Genomic DNA, 21,882 nt, shown 5'->3' with positions numbered 1-21,882 from the left:
CGGAAGAGGGTGGATTTTCCTCACCGTCAGTGAAGCCGTAGATGCATGTGTTAGCTCTAAATTAACTGCCCTCGCAAACTGTTGATGCGGAGTTTGGCGGCCTCCTGCTTAACCGAATAAGCTCTTTTGCATGGAGTAAAAAAAAAAGCCTCGTGAGAAATTGAAATATTTAGCATAAATGTAATCCTGTGAGTCCACTTGGAGTTACATTTTTCATGGAGGTATGGTTGCGAAAAGTTCTTTTTAAAAAAAATAACTTGTTCGTTCAATCCTATATTACAAGCCATTTGTTGCTTTAGAAAACAATAATATTAAGTACTTCATCACTATATTACAAGCCATTTGTTGAAATCAACAACAGTACGAGGGAAAAAAATGATTTCCACTTGATGATGATGATGATGAAGTGCGAATTACTTTGGAAGAAAAAAAGATGTTAAATTGAATTTGCTGGTCTTGAGAACGCACGATAGAATCATACGTGTGCCTCTTCATTTTCTTTTTAGCCATTAGACTTTAGAGTCACAGAAATTATACAACACTTACGTGATGAAATAGAAACTGTCAGAAACGCAAATTGATATACAGCTAGCAGTTAATATTCCATTATTGAACAGAAACCGAATCGATTTCTATTACACACGAACTACACAAACTACAAAGAGGACAAGGTCGATAACTATGCAAGTCACAACACTAGTTTAGATATAAAACAAACTGTATGCAGAATCCACGACCTTTGGCAAACATTGATAGCACTGCTTGCTTTACATGTATTTCCTTGCGTTAAAAGTCTTTGAAATTAACCTTACAATTCAAAGATTGTCTGGTGCTCTTGATCATCAAGTCGAGGTACTCTGTTGTGCTCATAGCTTGCGCCATCATTTTCCACCTGTAGATGGGGGCTGCTGATTGGGATCTCCACCTGCTCACGTGGCATCATATCTGGAATATTTGGTCCCACCATTTCATGCTGGTTGCATCATCATTTTTTCCATTATCAATTGCAATGTTTTCCAGAATTCTTAGAAGAAGAAGAATAAAACTCTCTTTAATCTGGTTTTTGCATCAATGTTTTCACTTGTGTTTCTAAAAAATGAGAGAAGCGAAAAGACAGTGATATTGGGGAAAAAAAAACAGTTGATGATGCCAGGTCCATAATTATAAACTGGATATATACTACTATTTTCTTTTGAACCTAGCAATCGATATTAGAAAAGAACCTGAATTTGAGAGTATAAGGAAGGTGACATGGGGTTGGAGTGGAGCACCGTTGAATTATATGGTGGCCACTGTGGAAAGTTTCCATCACCAGGCCACTCCCTGAAGTTTTGTGCCTCTGCATTTGAGTGACTTCCTTGCAACAATGAATCATACATTGTGGATGAAAGACTCCTGCACACGGTAGAAGAATCTCTGGCTTAATTTTGTTGACCTTGGGAAAGTTAATTTTAAAACAAACTTATTAATAGTATAAACGAGGAAGTAAATAGTTTTCAACTACAGTCTAGCCCATCTAGAACAATATCTTAGTTATTTGCACTAATTCAAGGAAATAATGAAGTGCGGAATTAAAACCTTAAAGCGTTCAGGGGAGTAGAAGCATTGAAGATTTGGGCGTGGTTGTCAGTTCCATGGTGAAAGATTTCGGCATGGTCGCTACCAACATCAGGCAACCAGTTTACCGTATCGTTATTGAAAGAGCTGGTTGGCATCCCATGCTGTGAATCGATCCATGTGTTTGAGTTCAATATTTCACTCGTAAAATCTCTTCCATGCTTACATTTTAGTTACTTAGAATATCTAATTATAATTTAGTAAATTACCTTTATTCTTGATGGATTAAATGAAGATAGACGGTTGCTCAGGAGATATTCCTGTAACACCACAAACCAGACTCATTTTGAAAATTAAAAATTAAAAGCGTAATTAACAAATAAGTATAAATTAGTTCTTCCAACCTTTCTTTGCATGACACGTGATAGAGTGTCAACAAGACGTTTGTCGCATGATTCTAGCTCCCCCATGGACGTGAATTTTATCGGGTCTGGCTCATATATCCTACGGTTTTAGGACCAGTAAAGTTCACTTGCAGGTAAGTTTAGAACAAAAGAAGGCAAGAATAAGAACGGAGAACTAAGTACCCTTCTTCTTCTTGTTTTTTTTTTTATATATATTGTTTTTCTATAATTGATCCTAACCTTATCTGTTCCTCTGCTAGTTGAAGTCGCGGCAGCAACCTTGCAATTTCATGCTGGAGTTCCTGCAGTGAAAATCATTAAGTTGAGAAGCAACATTAAAAAAATGTTGACTGATAAAAAGGGTATTCCTTACCTCAACCTCCGAGTTAATTGCTGTTGGGCTTTCCAAGGAATGGAAGTGCATCGTTTAGGAACATTAGAAGAAGAAGAAGAAAAAAGAGTAAGTTGTCACAAACAAATCATGAAAAATTAAAAAAAGCAGAGAGATAGATTATACAGAGAAAGGAAGATATGAGTAGACAAACTTGGAAAGTTGAAGGGCGATATCACTCTCGTCCCTAAGCTGTTGTAGCGTCCTAAACACATACTGCACCGGATAATGCATAACTTAATTGAAAATACTCAAAATCTCCTTACAATAAATCTGAGATTCCCCCTCTTCCCTGTTCATAAGTTTTTCTTTTCCCTTTTTGGATGGGACTTGAGTGCACAAAACACAAACAAGAAAAAAATGGCAATAGAATGTTAACTAAGAAATTTATAATTAATCAATTACCTCTTTGTTCTGAATATCACTGCAACAAGAGAAACTGAAAAAAAATTAAATCAGGCAGTATTAACCATACAAACAAAAAAGAAAAGAGATAAAACAAAGAGACTCGGCCTGGCTAAGCATACCGATGATGCTGGCCTTGTTCAGGAATAACTCTAGCACTGCAAAGCGAAAAAAGAATACTGTGACATTTATGTTAGACTTAGTAACTATTAAGAAAGAAAAACAATACATTTAGTACATAATCTCTTTTTATAAAATCGTACAGCTCTCTTTCTTGGTCAGGAAGATTAACGAAACGAGCTAGCACGTCCTCGATCCTGATTATCCAACATGGCAAATAAAATTACAGCAACGAAAAAGATGGTTCAAAGAAGAAAATGAAACTCGTGGAGTAGAACTACAGATGGACATGAATACATGCAAAAGTATATGATTACAAAAAAAGAAGAAGGTAAAAGTGAGTTTTATTACATTTTTTGCTAGCGATTTAATGGTGGAATATCGAAAACACTGAAAAAATCTTGAAACCATAGGGGTAATATTAGAACATAAATAACTACGAGGAGAAAAGTGGAATATTAATGAATCGATAGGGGTGAAATGGTACTCTACTTAACTTGCATAGTTCCAAAAATCGAATTCCTGCATGCTTCAAGCAGAGCAGCAGCGGACCATCAATTCCGCACCCATTATGCAGGGCCCAGAATATTGTTTACAAGTCTACCCAGAGATCGTCATTAATCCTTAATTAGGTTATTCACTTTTACAATTGTCGTTACTGTTAATAATCACAACAATTTTACCAAGCTTGAGTTTTTTCTGAAATGTGTCACCAGTGTACTTGGGATTTCTCAAGCTAAGAGAAAATTGCATGAGCTAGCTAGGATTGATCACGTTAAATAAACCAATATTGATAGGGATAATCTGATAATAGTTCCTGGCCTTTTGACATAATTAAAACCGATTCTGGACAATCACCTGTTTATAGAAATGCCTTATATAATCAAAATATATGCTAAGAGCATTGGCAATTTTATGACAAGCTATGATGAGCTAGGCAATCAAGAAATGTAACAAAATCACGATTAGTATGAATGAAAGGGGCTAATAACAAAAGCAAAGGACTTGGAGTTATCTGCCTAAGGAAATGATGAAAAGGCATGGGATGCATCACCTCTTTTTGCCAGAAAAGTGACTAAGACGGCCAGAGGGAGAGAACATGATAAGGGCAATATCAATGTCACAAAGGACGGAAAGCTCATATGCTTTCTTAATGAGTCCATTCCTTCGTTTTGAAAACGTAACCTGTCGATTGGTGTTGTTTTCTATTCTCTTGATCTCCAGCTTAACACGACCCATTTCTTGATCTGTCTCATTTATGCACACAAAGTCGCAAAAAAAAGAATGCTGAATCTTCTTCGAATCGCTTTAAGAGAGTTGTGCATGACTCTATATATATATGCACGGACAAGGAGAGCCTTAAAATCAAACAAGGGATGTTATTTACCTGTGCGCGTGAGAGAGAGGTAGAAGGTCATAAAATGGACGGAGATTGAGGTTTCTGTAAAAGAAGGGGTCATAGAACTGCGAAGATTTAGTGGTTGATTTGGTTCAGTTGTCTCTAGCTAGCATAGGCGCCTTGCTATTCTGGTGGTTGCAATCAAGATTTGGTTTTGTCGGTATTCGATATAAAGCCTTAAAATGCTCCCCTTTACCCTGATTACCAGTAGTTTAAGAGCTAAATATTGTTCTCTAAACCAAACCGTCAATTAACTCATTATTGCATCTCATGATGAGACAGCAAGACGAGTAAATACCAAAGTTGCCAAAAAATCATAATATATGCTAAGCACGTAGTTGCTTATTAAACTGGACGTCCCATTTGGGATTTTAGTTGCCAAGTTCCAACGCCGAATAAGGCCAAGTTATGGCTTTATCTGTCTGCGTTGTTTGATTTGTGTTCCTTTCCCAGGAGAGCAGAAACGTGCTCGCCTGATAACAAAGTGCGACGTGAATATACCAGAACAAGTTTCTCAGGATTCACTAAATTATCAACTGAAACAATCCATATATGTGGACTCAATATCTTATGATATGATAGCTCAACTGCGGCGCCCGCACTCTTCTGCAGCTTTATCATCCATGTCTCGGTTGTTGGGGTCAGCATATGATCTTGGGGCTGCTAGCCTTTTGTTTTGTGTAAGTTGATAAACCTGCTAGGGCACTCCTGTCCGAACCCCTAAATTGGTAACTGGCATAGTTTGGATCATCTTTTGCTCCAGCGCCAGAGGATTTAGAGTTCCACTATACCAACCAATTGGACTTTTGGTCCATATCGAATGTATTAACTTTCCTTCTGCAGAATAATATGCAATTTATCCTCCATAATCAAGTGTGTAGAAACTATATCAGTATAAAATGATTCCTTTGTAAGAATATATATGTTTAGTTGAATGAGTCGGTGAAATCAATCCAACAACATTGGCAAAAGATCAAGGGGATGTGTTAGACCTGCATCTGCATGCAGAATCAAATGGTCGGTTCAGAATTAGTTCTTTTTTTGTCGGTGAGATGCTTTGTAAAGTAGAAAAATTGGCTAATCGCATTGAGTAATGATAAAATAAAAATAAAAAATGCCTGAAGTTCCCTAATTTCATCTTCTCTTTCAACATACCAACTCAGATGGGACACTCATGCAAGACACTTCCATTGATATTGAATCCTTGCTGCACCAAGAAGCCACAAATTTAATAATGTGTTCTGGCCTTGTTGTGTTTGATGTGATGTGTTCTGTCTGTCATGTTGTAAGATTAGACTCATCAAGCTATTTGTGTCAAAATTATTGTGATAGTGTCAGGATTGAAATTGCTTTAATTGTTAAGCAATTTACCATCGTGATCTTTGAATTAAAATTATCATTAAAAACATAACTTAAATTAAAAAAAAACAAAAAAAAAAAACTAAATGAATTGCTTGAAAATGATCTTTAAAAAAAAGATAGTTAAATTTATTTCATTTACAGATATTTAAGGTTAATAATTATATGTAAAAGAAAAAAGATTGAGATTGGTAATTAATTTTAAAATATTTAAGATTGTTTTTGTTACCTTTTCATCTCAAAATGCATCATATTCCATGATTTTAAAGTGAAAGCTAATGTATTTTTAACTTGTTTATTTAAAAACAAATCATATTCCACTCTCAAAATTAACCACCTAATTTTTAAAATCTTCACTAAACATTTTTGTCACTTTTGTGGATAAACCAAATTAGACAAAGAGTTGCAGCAGCCAGCAGTCTCGTTTCTTTTCTCTGACGCTCCTGAGTTAATCCATCAAGTGAACCCGTATTGTAATTAATTAAGGAGGAAGAAGTTATTTATATATAGTCTATGGCGACCAGAAAGGCCGATACATCTGCCCATAAACGTAAAAGAAGTGCCTTAGCATCATGGAAATGTCAATCACAGCAAAGAAGGAAGGGGAAAAAAAACACCACTACATAAACTATACAGAAGTAGCTGTAGCATAACCATGGATCCACACTCTTTAATCTACTATATTGGCCATGTCTACCTCCACGTATCCACAACAAATACTCGAAAGAAAATTTTAAGAGTTTAGTAAACAAGATTAACACCAAATAACCAGATTAATTTAATTACCCTTAACTTTACATTTTATTCTACAGTACTCCATATAATCTTACATGATGGAGCAGGCATTGGGGTTCTCATCGCTAAACATGTTGGTGTAGTTATCGTCCATGGTGGTCTCGCTGATAGTGGCTGTGACCGGAATTGCTCTAACATGATTCGGAGGTGCTTTCTTGTCATAAGCCTGTGAAACGTAGGGGTGTGCCACTAAAGTGTATGGCACATAAGGCCACATCTCTACCTTCTTCTTTGTTGATTGAGCTGCCTTCAACACTTTCTTCGGCTCTACGTTCCCAGTCACAGTCACCTTTTGTTGCTTCATGTCTACGTCCACAGATTTAACACCTGAAAGAAGGACATATTTTTGTAGGAAGCTCAATTTATTTAGTCCCACGAAAAGAACGCAGAGAATTAACATACAGAAAAGGTTACAAGAAGATGAATGTACATATGTAGCTAGAGAGAAGACAAGATCAATCCGTGCACAGATAACTACCCACCCTTAACTCCGAAGAGGACACTCTTGACCTTACGTTCACAGCCCTCGCAGTCCATCCTGACTTTGAGAGCTACCGTTTGCATCTGCTTCTTTTTCTTTCTTCTCTTGACATTGCTCAGTAAATCAGAGAAATACTCCAAAGTTCCTGCAACTCCCATTCTGTGTTTCTTTTTCTCACTCTAGAAAATAATGCAATTAATGGTTGATATATCTGATTTTAATTCGTTTCAAATATTGTGTATCAAGAGAAATGCATGACACAAAGTGCAAGGGGTGGAGAAAGGATGATGATAAGTATTGACGAGAGGATAGTGCTCTATATATTATACATGTAGTAACCAGCTGATACATAGGTCCAAAAGAAAAAATATAAAAAATAAGAAAAAAAATCTAGGCAAAAACACAAACTGTGGGTTCTACACTAGAACCTGCAAGAAACTTCCTCCCAAGCTAGACCGTGTGGATTCTCTTCTTATTAAAGTTAAGACACGTAATTACGGAAGAAGATTTTGAAGAAGGCTACTCATTTATTACTCCTTCAATTTGACAAGTTAACCTCTTTTATTTATATTTAAAGTTGCTTGATATTTTTGGCAGTTGTTGTCTCAATCCGCAAGTGAATTAAGCGATCTTCGATAACTAATTGTTTACTCTTGGACAATTATATCTTTATTTAAGAGAATAATTGATGAATCTCATTAAAAAATACCCTCATAAAGTATAATTAAGAGTATATATACAATGAATATATACAAAACAAGTAGATAGGCATGGATATCTCATAAAATTAAACCAGCGCCATGATAAAAGCTTCTTCTTCATCACAGGCGGCATCAAAGGGAGGAGGAGTGGATGGCTGGCTTTGGGTGAGTCTCCAAAATCCAAATCTTTGTATGCATGCTTGGGTCCGGAGTTCGTCTCCTCGGGTCCACGAGAGATAAAGCAACAGTACTACGAAAAGCCGATCAATACGAAGACATGCATTCAAATTTCAAGGAAAAGACTCTGAATACGCATGCATTTAACAATGGGGTCGTATAGTATTGCACGGCACCATCAGATGCCACGTTCCGTGCGATACGTGTCCAGGTGGGAATCTATTGGCTAAGTAGGGTTCCACGTGAGGCAAAAATACAAACATAGAGGATATGGTAGCTTGGACGAGCCTGTTTGAAAGGAGTGTTGTTTGCTGGTTACTGTCCCCTACTGAATTGCTTGATTGATTGGAGAATTGATCTGTAAGTGGGCGGTGGGGCCCCCGGGGGGGGGCGGGGGTGGGGAAGGAGACAAAAGAATAAAGAAATTCCCCTGCGGAGACAGATGGCACCATCTTTATTTCTTCTTTTTTCTTCCTAAAAGTTTTCACATTTCACTCCATGACTCTACTTCCATGAAAATGAAGTTTTTTTTTTAATTATTCTTAAGGTTTTGATATGGCAAATTATTCAGTTTCCCTTTTTCTCCCTAACAGCATGATAGGGTTAGTTATAAAGACCATTAAATGTTTTTGCGGCGACGCTTGTGGATGTGTTTTTTTATAAATAATATCAAATATAAGTTTTAAAAAATAAAAAATATATTTTAAAAAATAATCATTAATACAGTATCAAGTAATATTCTTGCTCGGAGAAAAAAAACAAAAAAAAAAAAAACCGTTATCAGCATGAATCATTTCAAATGAAATTAAGTAACAGGAAAGCTAATCAGGGCTTGACTAGTAATGAAGGGGCAGGAGCTGCCAGACGATCCGCAGCCATTTGCAGGGAGTGCTCTGGGGACAAATTATGCATCGAGAGTGGAGCTAAGACAATTTTCATCTGTTCATCGGGAGTTGTATCAGATACTTCCTGTGTTCCTTCAAGATAAAAAGTCCAAAGTCCTTAATTGATCACAACAACAGTATTGCAACCGTACGTTTCTCCTGGATTAAGGTTGTGTGGAGCAGAGGAATGAGTGGGAAAGGAGAAAAGGCAGAATTCGTTGCATTTTATAAAAACTAATCACAATTAATAAGGTTTTAGATATTAGTTTTAGATATAATGTTAATCAAGTTTGCTAAATGATAAATCTCGGAAAGTATAGATAAATTGCGTCGACTTCTCTTCAAGAAAACGTTGCATTTTATGGATAAACTCTTATTATTATTATTAAAATAATAACACATTCCATCACCTAGTATTTTTTCTAAATTTATCTAGAGTAATTAATTCTTTCTAAATTATTTAAGTATTTTTATATAATTTATGTTATATTTAATATTTATCAATTTATTATCTTCATAAAGATAAAGATAATGTATAATAAAATCAAAATATAATATTTCTTATATAAAATAATTTAGTAATTTCAAGTTTAAAAATTACTTCTACAATTATAATCTTAGCCTTTTCATCAAATAGCAAACTTGATTAACTTTACAATTACAAAATTAATACCCTATTAATACGATAAAAAAAAATGTCTAGAATTCTAAATTCTTAACTTTATATTTAAAACTTGAACCAATTTTTTTTGTAAAAGCCATCGATCATGAGTGATCATGAGTAGGAAAGGAGAAAATCTTACCCTAATTTTTTATGTAACTCGAGTTTATAATTAAATTAAGTAAGAGTTACTCCGTAGACTTGACTAATTTAGAGGAAACTCAACTGACCAATATAAAAAATATAAGGATAAAATTAAGAAATAAAGAAGGGTGAGATTGATAAAAAATTTAACCTATCACCTCGATTCGTTCTCTAATTTGAGTTTAAAATTAAATTATGTAAAAATTGTCTTGACGATCCAATTGACTTGGCTAGTTTAAAATCATCCTGGACAATTGTTAAAAAAAAAATTAAGGATGAAATTAAAAATTAAAATGATAAAACTGAAATGAAAAATGAAAAAGAAAAAAGCGGGGGTTGAATTGAGTTGGGGAGGAGGGGGGATTCATTGTTCATACCCATTTTTTTTAACCAAAACAAACTAAAAAAACAATCTAGACAAACCCATTAATGACCTTAACAAATCTAAACAACTAAATAAAAACCCAAAATTAATCTAAAACCAAAAGTATTTCCAAGCTTAGATTTAGTTTTTTAGACAATTTAAATGTGAAAAAAACTTAAGTAGAACTCTCCTCACTAAATGGAACATATTAGCATAATTAATTATTAGCATCAAAATTAATTATTTTGATGAGCAAAATTAATACCAAAGCTGATTTTCTCTATACTACTAAAATCCAGTTTATTCTCTTCTTTCCATTCATGAACTTAAAAATAAAAAAATAAAAATTCAAACTAAAATTAATGTTTAAAAAAAAAACTTTGAAAATTGAAAAGTATAAGTTCACAATGGCCATTTTACTCAAAGTTAAAAAAAGATATTCATTTCCTCTCCTTTGATTTCTTTTCTTTCAATATTATTATTTTCTAACACATTTATTTAAATTAGTTTTCAATTTGGTCCTATAAAAAAAAATCAAAATATATAATGGGACGGAAAAAAAAAACTAGTGAATCCGCAATGTTTTGTTAGAACATATCATTATAATATCACGCAACGAATCCTCCACGTCTTTTGGTGGTGTTAATAAAGAACAGTGCGGCGGGCGAAATAATTTCGTCTCCTGAAGGCCCCTTGTCCAAGATAAACATGAACCATTGAAGTCCTGTCACAGACAAGATTACAAGGCTGAAAGTAAATCAATTATATTTGTTTTGCCCAATAACCCGTGCAAGATGGTCTCTTATACGAACTTGGAATGGGAGTGAAATGCCAACCCAATTTGTGTCAAATGTGATCAAACACCAGGCGACAGTAAAATGGTTTTTTTAGGTAAGGAATAAGGTGAAGGGTTCGAAGTGGAAGAACTTTACCTCTCGGAAAGTAAATACGAAATCCTAAACAACAAGGAAGTCGATTATTGTTCACGAGCGTGAACTTTAAGCAGCAATCTACTTGTGCTCAAAGCAAATACTGGAAAAGCACAAGGATATATACAAACATGATTGAGAATCATCGCCATTCGTTCAGTACTTTCTTTAGGCCGTTTCCACAAACATTAACTGCTCAAACCCGGCCCAGCTTACTTCCCTACTTTCTGATGAAGAATTCCATGTCGAACAATAACTAAAAATAATTATGGTATTTAGTTGACCAAATTATGAATCGTTTCTTTCATGTATTAAACATATTCGATTGATTTAAGCCTTGTTGTTTACTCCGTTTATCCACCAGGTTCATATGTTAACATCACCCTACTTATCCTTTTTAATTAACAACAAAGAATTGGCCGAGTATTTAAAGATATTAGCCTACATTACTAATACCAGCAACAAAAATCATATCATATTCCACCTAAAGCCGGATCGTGAAACTATCAGTTGATGTCTTTAGTCAAACTACCTGTTGAATAACACAATCACATATACAATGATGAAATGTCTCCATCCTTCCACGGGAAAAAGTGGCGGACCCAATCACTAGGTTAATTAGGTCACTGGATCACCATGGATTAACCAGGATCATTAGCATAAGCCCTATCAGGTTTTATTTCATAAGCATACAGCATGTCTGCGCTCTCGGTGATACCTTAACAATACCTGGACCAAGGGAATCATTAGGTCACTGGATCACCATAGATTAACCAGGATCATTAGCATAAGCTCTATCAGGTTTTATTTCATAAGCATACAGAATGTCTGCGCTCTCGGTAATACCTTAACAATACCTGGACCAAGGGAATTTTAGGAAAATACAAGTAACTATACGTAGAATCAGCACTAAAAGATAAATGCACAAGAAAATGGGCAGAACAAAACATAGATCACTAAATCAAAATGAGTCTTTCCCACCAACCATCACCTATACAGTGACCAGGAGAAAAAATGAAATTCCTTTGAAGGTGGGAGAGCTTGAAAAGGATAGACAGAATATACAAGTGAGACAGGAAGGATAAGCAAAATGATTAGAGAGTTGAGATAAACATACATTTAACGAGTAGCAATAGCAATGGGATCATTAAATGGAGGAATGGAATGAGCAGGGAAGCCGCGGATGATTCAGAGGAAGTCCTTCCAGCAACAGCTGGAGCAACCGAAGGTGTCCTAGGGATGCTCTGTTGCTCATTTGTTGGAAGTGGATTTGGTGATTTATTGTCTGGAGGTGGGGCAAGATGCACATCTGCACTGTCACTTGTATATTGACCTGCAGAAAGTACAGAATAGAATCAGTTTTTTTATGGAAATAGTTTAGGCTTACAGAGGAAGTATTGACAATCCTTTGAAAGCAGATTCGACAGTTAATGAGAGAAACAGAAACTGGAAGGACATGGAGAGGGAAGTAAAATCCAGTTGTCTCAGCATCACGTGAATGATGTATGGTTGAAAAACTCATGGGAAAAAAGAAAAGTTGAACAGGGACCTTACCTGGCCCCCAATCCACAATCAATTTCATGTAAGATCAGAAGTAGACTAAGGAGAATTGAAGCACAGCTAAGAATGGGCTCTGGTTCAGCACCATTGATTCTTGCTACTTGCTACTAATTGAAGGATCAAGGACACGTGGATTTCACAATAGACTTGTAGGTTTCCAAAGTTGCATTGAAATGACAATATGATAAAGCTGCTTTGTGTGCACTATCTAACAAAAATTGCAAAACCCAAAGAAAAATTCTTCTAAAGACAGAAATTTCATCGAATTTCTTACAGAACCTCCCCTAAAGAGAATTCCATCCACTAATTTATATGAACGAACACACAGTTTGAACTAAGAACCCGGTAAGAATATTCTAAGAATCAATGATTCATTGTATTTTGAAACATCATACTTTAAAACAATGAAATAGAATTCTCCATAATTAAACCAAACAAAATCACAGTATACTTACAACTGGAATTAGACCAACCCAATTTCAAATTCTCTATGTCAAAAACCATGCGGTAGCCAATCATGAAGTTTTCTGCAATTTATGTCAACCCAGTGTCACTATACCATGATGGTCAAGGAGAATAAGTATGCAAATTCAACATGCCAAGGTGCATACTCACGTCCAATAACACCGTAACTACCATCTGTTGGCTGGAGACTTAGACAGAACATCGTAAATCCCTGCACAACATAACATTGTGGGATGAGTTTTTTGCAGCAAGTCAACCACATGAAATTCTAAAAATTACAGGCCAAAAATGATATGGTAGAACATATAGTTTATGCATAAAGTTGAAGGAACAGAGCAAAACTTGTCAAGTAAATCTCAGAAGTAGAGCTGAATAATTCCAGTAAGGCCAAATGCATGTATTGGAAGAAATTACTTTTTTTAACTGCGCAAGAGATAAGAGATTTCCAATGGGAACTGTCTTGCTGGAAAGTTTCACTTTAGCAGCCAATGCATTTTTTTGATACATTGTCTCACAAGTTCAGATTCCAATAAATCAAAAGCTTAAATCAGCTCATACCTGATGGTTCGGAATGGAATATGTGGGATTATGAACTACAAAGTTCTGGTTCCTAGGGAATTTAAGTTGAATGGCGGGAATGTTGTGTAATTCCTGTGAACTGTCCAGCAAAACAACAACCAAAAATCATTTTCCTGAGATACAAGCTAAAAGCTCACAAACTTTCAACAACTCTCCACCCTAACCTGGCATTATAGCAATAGTCCCACAGGCCTTCTTGAAAACTAATTCTTTTAGCGTTCACTTGTTTGTCAAACTGCACCAATAAACAAATAACACCTTAGCCAGATAAAAAGAAAAACTTGGATATTGCAAAACGTGGACTAAAATACGCACCTCTGACACAAGTTCATTATAAACTTCACTTGGAAAATACGTGAAAGATGAACCGCTGTCAACCAATGCTTTGAACCCGGATCTCTTAAGACAAGAATTACCAACACAATAAGATTCCACCCCGACAAAGTAAGCAACACTGAAACAATTAACAAACTAATTGCAGTAAGAATTGTAGGAATGGTAAGCATTATCAAGCCATCTAAAACAAGTCAAAACACATTTAAAAAAGGGTGGGTGCAACTGCCATACTAAGTTCCTTGTATTGGCAAAAATGGTGTTGACTGTTGGGAGGCATGCCCTCTATCACCAAAAAGAATCCTCCCAGAATCATTCTCGTCAAAACAGAGCGAGAAACAGTTTTGAATTAATCCAGCTTTAGCAAGCAAACTGGGGACAGAAATGTCTCCAGGTCCCAATCCCATAACACCATCTGGAGCAGCTCCATCAAAAAAGCTCCCACCTTGCTTCCTACCACACCTGCATTCCAATAAAAACAAAAAATAAAATCTCCAAGTCCAATCACCATGAAGAACCAGAGTAAAAGATTAAAACAACACAGCACCCTAAAACAACAGAAGCTTGAAACATTTTCCGGGCCGTGTGATCACCAACTGATGCCAAATGTAATTTATCTTCAACCAAAATCCCAGCACTCGTTGTATTTTCGAAATCATCATAGTTAAAAATGTAAGGGCAGGGATCCTTGGGATTTTTGCAATTCGAACCCCATTCGCATAACTGATGATCACAAGATAAGTGTCTGCTTGTGCTTGATAAAGATGGACTATACTCGCTTAAAGCTCTATCCTGCATAATAACAGGAGCACCTGCCAATCAATCATTCTAATAATTAAACACCATAAACCCCTTGCCCAATTTTTTCTCTTTTTTTTCTTTCTGGTTTTCCTAATCTTGATTTTGAAAATTCTGTTAACATGTAAAGTTATACGTATAAAAAAAAATCAGTTATGGATTGCGTACCAGAGAAATATTGTAGTAACTGGCAGATAGAGGGGCACATTGAATACAGTCACATGGGACCCATAACAAATCACTACCAGCATCCAATGCAACTAAAAACGACACGTTTGGAGTGCCGATATCAATCCATGTATAATGCAACCTAAATACAAAAGAATATTTAAAATTAATAATATTGAAATTTATTTAGGAGTGTTTTTTTATAATTTAATTTTGACTGACCAGTCAAGTTCGTTTCCGAAGAAGAGAGCTTGGCTTCCTTGAGAAGGAAACAGCAACTGATTTTTCTGCGAACCGAGCTTCATTCTCTGCCGTTTCAAGTCGTTACCCAGTAACAATTGAAAGTACTTGAAACTGTACCGTTTCGGCCACAAATCACCACTCGCATTGCCCTTGCGCGAAATCGATAGAGATTTAGCCTCGTCGGAGAAACGGTGTATCAGCTTGGAGGAAAATGTGAGTCCAATTGAAGCTTCAAACTGAAAGCAAAGCAGCACCACTACCACCAAAACAACCACGCGATCACACTCCATCGTGTGATTAATAATACAAGAGATTGGGTTTCTGTAGAGAGTGAAGATGAGAAATGGGGAGGGAGGATTTGGATTTTTAAGTTGGACAAATACAAGGGAATGTGAGTGAAGTGAAAGGAGTGGGTGCTAATTTGCGCTGGGGGTGCAGTGCGGGTGTAGGGTGTTTACGAGTTTTAGAGTTCAAACCTACGATTTGTAGGGGGGGGGCGTGGAAAAGGTGGGCTGGCGTCAACAAAAAGTCAAAAAGTTGGAATGATAATTTTGTGGGAGGGGGCGGTGAGAGAGCGACACGCAAGTGGGTCATAAGTGATGTGTCGACAAATGAGCGGAGGGGTTTGCTGTTTACACGTGGGATTCTTTGTTTCGTGCTCTTTTCAACTGGAAATGAGCCCCTCTGTCTTCTCCAATGCCTTTTTGGGAGGCTAAGGAAAGGAAAGGCTTCTTTTTTTCACAAATTCAAGATTTTTAATGTAAGGTTCAATTAACCCGATTGACTGTTGGGCCCTGCCCTGGCCTGCATGTTAGACAGCGATTTAAGGAAAAAGGTTGACTTTTTTATTAAAATGTTTTCTCTTTCCTGTACGGTTCAATCAAATTAAATTTCACTCCCTCATAATTCATTTTTTATATAGTATAATGAAAACATTCATGCTCGGTGTATTTAAGAAAAGAACACTAAATTTGGTTTGTGATTTTGATTTTGATTTTGGATGTGGGATAAAAAAATACGGACCTCATGTCAAGATTTTGGTTACATAATACTGCCCTACCTTAAATCATAACCCCAAATGCATATTATACTCTAGATAAAAGACTAGACTGTAGAGATTTTATTTATTATATAGCTCATTCATAATGAAATGTATCTGGACTATAATAAAATTATTTTTTTATTTTTTTTATTTGATTTTAAAAATTTTATTTAAAAAATAAAATGTTATTTTCACATGATCAAATTGTTATTCGGAGGTACTATCATCTTTCTATTTTAAAAAACTTTTTAAGATATTTTATAAAAAATTTGTTTTGCCTGCATTTTTTTTACTTTGCTATTTATATTTTTTTTGCTTTACTATTTATAAGGTTATTCTAATTTCATATCTTAAGTCATGTGTTTAATTTATTTATTAGGCTTGGCTATCGAATTCATTAAATGCCTTTTATTAGTCTGTTTTTATATATTTTCATCATATCGGTAGGTGTTTATTCCTTAAATTTTTATAATATATTCAATCTTTTTTTATATTTTGTACGGTATGGGTTTATTAAATCATTTTCATTTTCATTTATTTAGGGTGGATTTATTATTTATTTATTTAAATAAAAATATTTAATAAATATAATCGAGTAAAAATCTCATCTTTACTGTTTCTTCATTAATTATTATTAATTATTATTTTTATTTACATAAATAATTGTCATTTTATTTTTTATATTATGTGGGCTTAATTAATATGATTTGGGTTAATTCATGATAAAGTTTAGATTATAGCTCAAAAAAATCAACTCAAGTTAATTTTTAAAAAATAACAAAAATTAATTTTGTTTTGGGAAAAAAACCAAACAAAAAATTAAAAAATTAGTAAAATGTTATTTTCATATGATCGAATTGTTATTCGGAGGTACCATTATCTTTTTATTTTTAAATTCTTTTTAAGATATTTAAAAAATTTTTGTTTTGCTTGTATTTTTTTTGCTTTGCTATTTATATTTTTTTGGCTTTATTATTTATAGAATTATTCTAATTTCATATCTTAAATCATGTATTTGATTTATTTATTAGGTTTGGCTATTGAATTTATTAAAGGCCTTTTGTTAATCTGTTTTTATATATTTTCATCATATCGATAGGTGTTCATTAAAGACCTTTTGTTAATCTTTTTTTATATTTTGTACGGTATGGATTTATTAAGTTATTTTTATTTATTTAAGGTGGATTTATTATTTATTTATTTAAATAAAAACATTTAATAAACATAATTGAGTAATCTCATCTTTACTGTTTCTTCATTAATTATTATTTTTATTTACATAAATAATTATCATTTTATTTTTTATATTATGTGGGCTTAATTAATATGATTTGGGTCCATTCATGATAAAGTTTAGAATATAGCTCAAAAAAATCAACTCAAGTTAATTTTAAATAAATAATTTTTAAAAAATAATAAAAATCAATTTTGTTTTGGAAAAAAAACCAAACAAAAAATTAAAAAATTAATAATTAAGTTTTAACCGGTTTTATATAGGTTAGCTAGATTATAAGTTAACCTAAAAGTTTTACGGATGAAGTTGGATTGATATTTTTAAAATTTTATTTTAATCAAAAGGTGTTCAGGCCCCGAGCAACGTACAACAAGAAATAAGGTTTATAACTGAAAGTTTGCATTTTATTAAAAGATAATAATTTATGTATATTTTTTAAAAAAAGTTTAAATAGTCGTTTAAAATAAAATAACTAAGAAATCAAATTAATGTTGAAACAGAAAAAAAAAAGATAATTACAAAAAAAGTTTACCGAAACATGAATTAAGACGGCTTTGAAGATTCAGATATCTAAAAATAAGTTTTTGCAGTGGATTTTAACACTAAAAACGATGGTTTCCAGCTCCTGGATTATAAATTAAAGAACGATGGCTTTCAGCTTTTGGAACCAAATGATTCTCAACGGAGAAATAAATCAAACGTGGAACCAAATATATTCGGATGCCAGTCTGCCTTTGACCAGCTAGTTTGCCAGCTTTTGGATTTCTTAGCAGCTCCAAGTCTCAGGATCATGGCTTTTAGATATATTTGGTTCACCTGCACCGTGCTGCGGGTTGGGTGACTGTATTTTGAAACTGATGATGATAAGATAATTGGTTCCAATCCAACCATCACTATTACGAGTAGAAGTTTGTATTTAAAAATATTATTATGGTTATTTTTAAAAAAAATTTAATTTAAAAATATATTAAAATAATATATTTTTATTTTTAAAAAATTATTTTTAATATCACCTTAACCCAACTTGAGTTCTTCTTCTTTTTTTTATTTCTTCCTCTAAATCACAAGTTGCTAGTATATAACAACTCTATTTTAAAATATAACAGGGCAATAAAGCTGTCATCTCAGGATAAAAGATTTTTTCATATTTGCTGGGATATAAAAAGCAAGTTTTTAATTAATAAGAGGAAAAAAAATTTTTAAAGTTGCGGAACACTGAAAGCTATAAAACTACTGGAAAGTTGGCATAAAAAGTTTAGTATTTTTGATACTGCGGTAGTTTTTATAGTTATAATTTTAAAAAAATTATTTTATAAAAAATTATTTTTAATTAATTTGATATTTATATATATTTAGTTAAAATTATGATTAAAATTAAATTTGAATGAAAAAATAATTTAATATATTTAGTTAATAATATTTGTTAAATTGAAATTGTAAAATAATTTTTAAAAAATATATATTAATATTAATAATTTTTAATTTAAATATTATAGATTTAACTATTGCTATTACATCATGAAATAAATAATAATTTATATAAAATATTTTTTATTATTCCTTTAAACTGTCTATAATTTCATCACATATGAAATATATCAAATAAAACTATAATTTCCTTTATTTTTTAAACATGTAACAACTTCAAGTAAATTATCATTAAAAATAAAATTATGATTGTGATCTTCTTTTAATTTATTATTAGTGTCATTGAATAATATTAAATATTAATTTTTTAAATAAAATATAATTAAAAATAAAAAATAAAATTTTTTATTTTATTTTATTGAATCTAACCTAATTTAATATATTTAGCTTTAAATCAACCGATTTGATCAGAATAATGAACGAAGACTTTACTATCTACATGAACACTGAGTCACCTCCACTGTTTACTTAAGTGAACAGTGGAAAGTGATTTACTCACCACATATCTAGCAACTTTTGACTACTTTTTCTCATTTTGTGCTGCCAAAGTAGTAAATAATGGGGTCTATAAACAATAAATATTATTTTTTTTTACCAAATATTCGACTCAAGCGTTTTGCTTCAAACATAGAGATCTCCTTGTAAATAATTAGATTCTTCATAGATATTAAAAGGAGCTAGGATATTAGGTTTGGCGAGGTGAATTAAAAAATATTTCTATGAAAACCTAAAAGTTATGCAATCTACTAATTTTAGGGTTGGAATTTAAAATTATTCAAGAGAAAGACAAGGAAAAAAAATTTGCAGGGGGCATGTATCAAATGGTGAATGTTTGTTTTTTTCAATCTATAATTGAGCCTTATAATTGAGTCTCATAATATAATAATCTTTAAATTTTGAATAAGGCATGCTATGCTAGTAGGTCTATCATGCATCTGAAAACACCCAACTCTTCACGTAATTGTTAGCAATATTTATTGACGAGTATTATTTTTTCTTGATTAGTCATCGTCGATGTTTTTTATTATATTAGTATTATTGTTGATGGGTTCTCTCATAATCATATTATTTAATTTCAAAAACCACATATTTTGGAGATTTCAACGGTGGAAAACCCTGTCCTCTAGCTCTGGTCATCTAGCCATGAGGTTGAGTTCTCTTTTTCCCTCTTTCTCTTTTAATGGACTTATAATTCCTTCTTATTTATTTTCCCAATTTCCATTCCAAAATAGGCAGTTTTTGACCTCTGACTTCCAACCCAATTTAATTTCTCAATCAAATTGATTTATTTGGAGAAAGTGGTCGGTGTCAAAGTTGTACAGCTCCCTCTTATCCTTATCCTGTCATCGAAATCACCTTGATTGGATATTTGCAGTGAAAATCATATTTTATTTGCCGATATACGTTTCTGATATTTCTTGTAAGGAAGTTTCTAATTTTTAAAGGAGGAACCTCCAGCCTCCTCCTTCTATCTATGCCCAAAACGTGTACAGATAAGTCACTCGGGACCTTCTAATGCAAGTAACTTGTTTAATTGGCTTATAAATAGGCTTTCTTAATACCAAAAACCGGGACCCATGCTTAACTAGGATTTCAAGAATCAAATGCTGATTTCTCACCCATTAGTTTATTTATTTTACATAAAAATTATATAAAATAGAGAATTTGAAGAAAAACTAGCACAAAATTAAAATAAAAGTACAGTAAAAGCATATACAAATTAAGCATATCAATATGTACCCTTAAGAGGACAGGTACAAGGAACATGTTCACGATACACGTCAACCCTTGCTTTATCTTATCATAAAAATAGGTTAACAAATTCACAAATTTACAAATGTTCGATCATTGATTTTCTCGCTATTAATTTCCAATTCATAACGTGGATGCTCAGTCCTTAGACCACTCATAAACCCACAGAGCTGATAGGTCAGAGGCACGTGTTATGCCAGAGGTTTGCTTTTTATTTTTATAAAAAATTAAGTCATGATAATAACAATACTTAATTTTATTTGAATCCTATGCATGCAAGATTCAAGTCTATTTTAAATTTTATATTGCTAATGATTCAAGATTATTTTAAATTCTATACTATGCGGGATCCAATAATAACTGAGTCTTGACATACCCCAGTACAATATATATATTGGGATTATGATAAAAGATGTGTTTAATTTTCGGGCAATAGCTCAAATGTTTCGTGTTCTCATATAGTTTTTTTTTTATAATAATAATATTTTTTTAAAATTTACTAATAATAATAATGATAATAATAATATTAATAGTAATTTTTAATTTTATCTTTCAAATCAAATATTTAGTTGTTTTTTCAATATTAAAAACAATTTTTTTCTAATTTTTTATTTATTTTATTAATAATATTAATTATTGTAAAAATAATAATATTTATAATACCAAAATAATATTTTTAATATTAATACTTTTGATTAAAGTAAAAATAATAATATTCATAATACAAATAATACTATTTTTAATTCCAATTTTTTTTATATTAAAACTTTGAAGTATTATCAAAATAGTAATATTATAAAAAAATAATAATATCTTTGAGATGAATACTTGTATTCTAAAAAAAATAGGGACAACGCAAATTATAATATTTTTTCTATTAATACTTTGAATTGTTGAATTTTTTAATAATACTATGTTTTTGAATCACTTTTTAATTTTATAAAAAAAGCCATAAAAATTTATAATATAACTAATAATATTTTCTTTCAAATTTATTAATTATTTTATTAATAATATTAATTATAATAAAAATAATAATATTTCTAAAACAAATAATAATATTTAGAATACTACGACACATTAACATTGAGTTTCGATGAAGAACCAAATAAAATTAGATTCTTACGCTAGACCTATTAATCATGGATCCTGACACCCGGTTCATTCCTGTTGAATTCAGAATCATGACTTAAACGCCACTTGTCTCTAATAGAGCTTGATCATGACTCACCCAGCATGACCCAAGTGCCGGGGAGTGTCCAACCCCATAGTTTTAAAACCGATCTAGTAGACCTAGTGGTTGATCTAGTCTAATAATTGAGTTACAAATTAGATGGGTTGACTCGTATTATCCTAGAAAAACTCAAATAAAAAAATTGCTTTTAGACTCTTGTCAGCATTGATTTGTTTCTTTGAGGAACTCTTTTTGGGCATACCGAATCAAACTGAAAGTTTGATACCAGTTGTTTAACTAGAATCCAAGAAAAACAAGAGCACCAAGCATCAAAC

General features: G+C 32.7%; 4 protein-coding genes across 7 annotated transcripts in view; 1 reads left to right on the top strand and 3 right to left on the bottom strand.

The window, feature by feature from the left end:
- Positions 1 to 309, top strand: part of AST56 (STAS domain / Sulfate transporter family) — a 4,590-nt gene extending 4,281 nt beyond the window's left edge. The window contains exon 13 of the mRNA XM_011029371.1: positions 1 to 309. Within this exon, the coding sequence (XP_011027673.1) occupies positions 1 to 85 (85 nt within the window). The 3' untranslated portion in view covers positions 86 to 309.
- A 499-nt stretch (positions 310 to 808) lies between these two features.
- LOC105127924 (agamous-like MADS-box protein AGL11) lies at positions 809 to 4,116 on the bottom strand. Its single transcript, XM_011029403.1, has 12 exons — positions 3,932 to 4,116; positions 3,021 to 3,074; positions 2,880 to 2,915; positions 2,758 to 2,776; positions 2,507 to 2,568; positions 2,335 to 2,362; positions 2,202 to 2,263; positions 1,962 to 2,061; positions 1,827 to 1,877; positions 1,579 to 1,721; positions 1,224 to 1,395; positions 809 to 973 (listed from the first exon to the last, which is right to left on the bottom strand). The coding sequence occupies exons 1-12, from the start codon at positions 4,114 to 4,116 to the stop codon at positions 809 to 811; spliced, it is 1,077 nt and encodes a 358-aa protein (XP_011027705.1).
- A 2,131-nt stretch (positions 4,117 to 6,247) lies between these two features.
- LOC105127895 (heavy metal-associated isoprenylated plant protein 26) lies at positions 6,248 to 7,179 on the bottom strand. The gene is made up of 2 exons (XM_011029370.1): positions 6,913 to 7,179; positions 6,248 to 6,757 (listed from the first exon to the last, which is right to left on the bottom strand). The coding sequence occupies exons 1-2, from the start codon at positions 7,067 to 7,069 to the stop codon at positions 6,462 to 6,464; spliced, it is 453 nt and encodes a 150-aa protein (XP_011027672.1). The 5' UTR covers positions 7,070 to 7,179; the 3' UTR covers positions 6,248 to 6,461.
- A 635-nt stretch (positions 7,180 to 7,814) lies between these two features.
- On the bottom strand, positions 7,815 to 15,394 carry LOC105127894 (aspartic proteinase-like protein 1). Of its 4 annotated transcripts, none has more exons than XM_011029366.1 (12): positions 14,897 to 15,394; positions 14,675 to 14,816; positions 14,217 to 14,500; positions 13,943 to 14,170; positions 13,691 to 13,829; positions 13,540 to 13,610; positions 13,355 to 13,454; positions 12,947 to 13,007; positions 12,787 to 12,858; positions 11,889 to 12,104; positions 10,775 to 10,852; positions 10,436 to 10,566 (listed from the first exon to the last, which is right to left on the bottom strand). In XM_011029366.1, the coding sequence occupies exons 1-12, from the start codon at positions 15,205 to 15,207 to the stop codon at positions 10,451 to 10,453; spliced, it is 1,818 nt and encodes a 605-aa protein (XP_011027668.1). In that variant the 5' UTR covers positions 15,208 to 15,394; the 3' UTR covers positions 10,436 to 10,450. The 4 variants fall into 4 exon arrangements, with proteins under 4 accessions (XP_011027670.1, XP_011027668.1, XP_011027669.1 ...); XM_011029367.1 differs by having other exon boundaries at positions 14,256 to 14,500; positions 14,897 to 15,391; XM_011029368.1 differs by lacking the exons at positions 10,436 to 10,566; positions 10,775 to 10,852 and adding an exon at positions 7,815 to 7,832 and having other exon boundaries at positions 14,897 to 15,391.
- Between the last annotated feature and the right edge of the window lie 6,488 nt (positions 15,395 to 21,882).

The sequence above is a fragment of the Populus euphratica genome, unplaced genomic scaffold, assembly GCF_000495115.2.
Source record: "Populus euphratica unplaced genomic scaffold, PopEup_1.0 scaffold93.1, whole genome shotgun sequence".
Taxonomy (NCBI): Eukaryota; Viridiplantae; Streptophyta; class Magnoliopsida; order Malpighiales; family Salicaceae; genus Populus; species Populus euphratica.
This window is presented reverse-complemented; position numbering and strand designations above follow the sequence as displayed.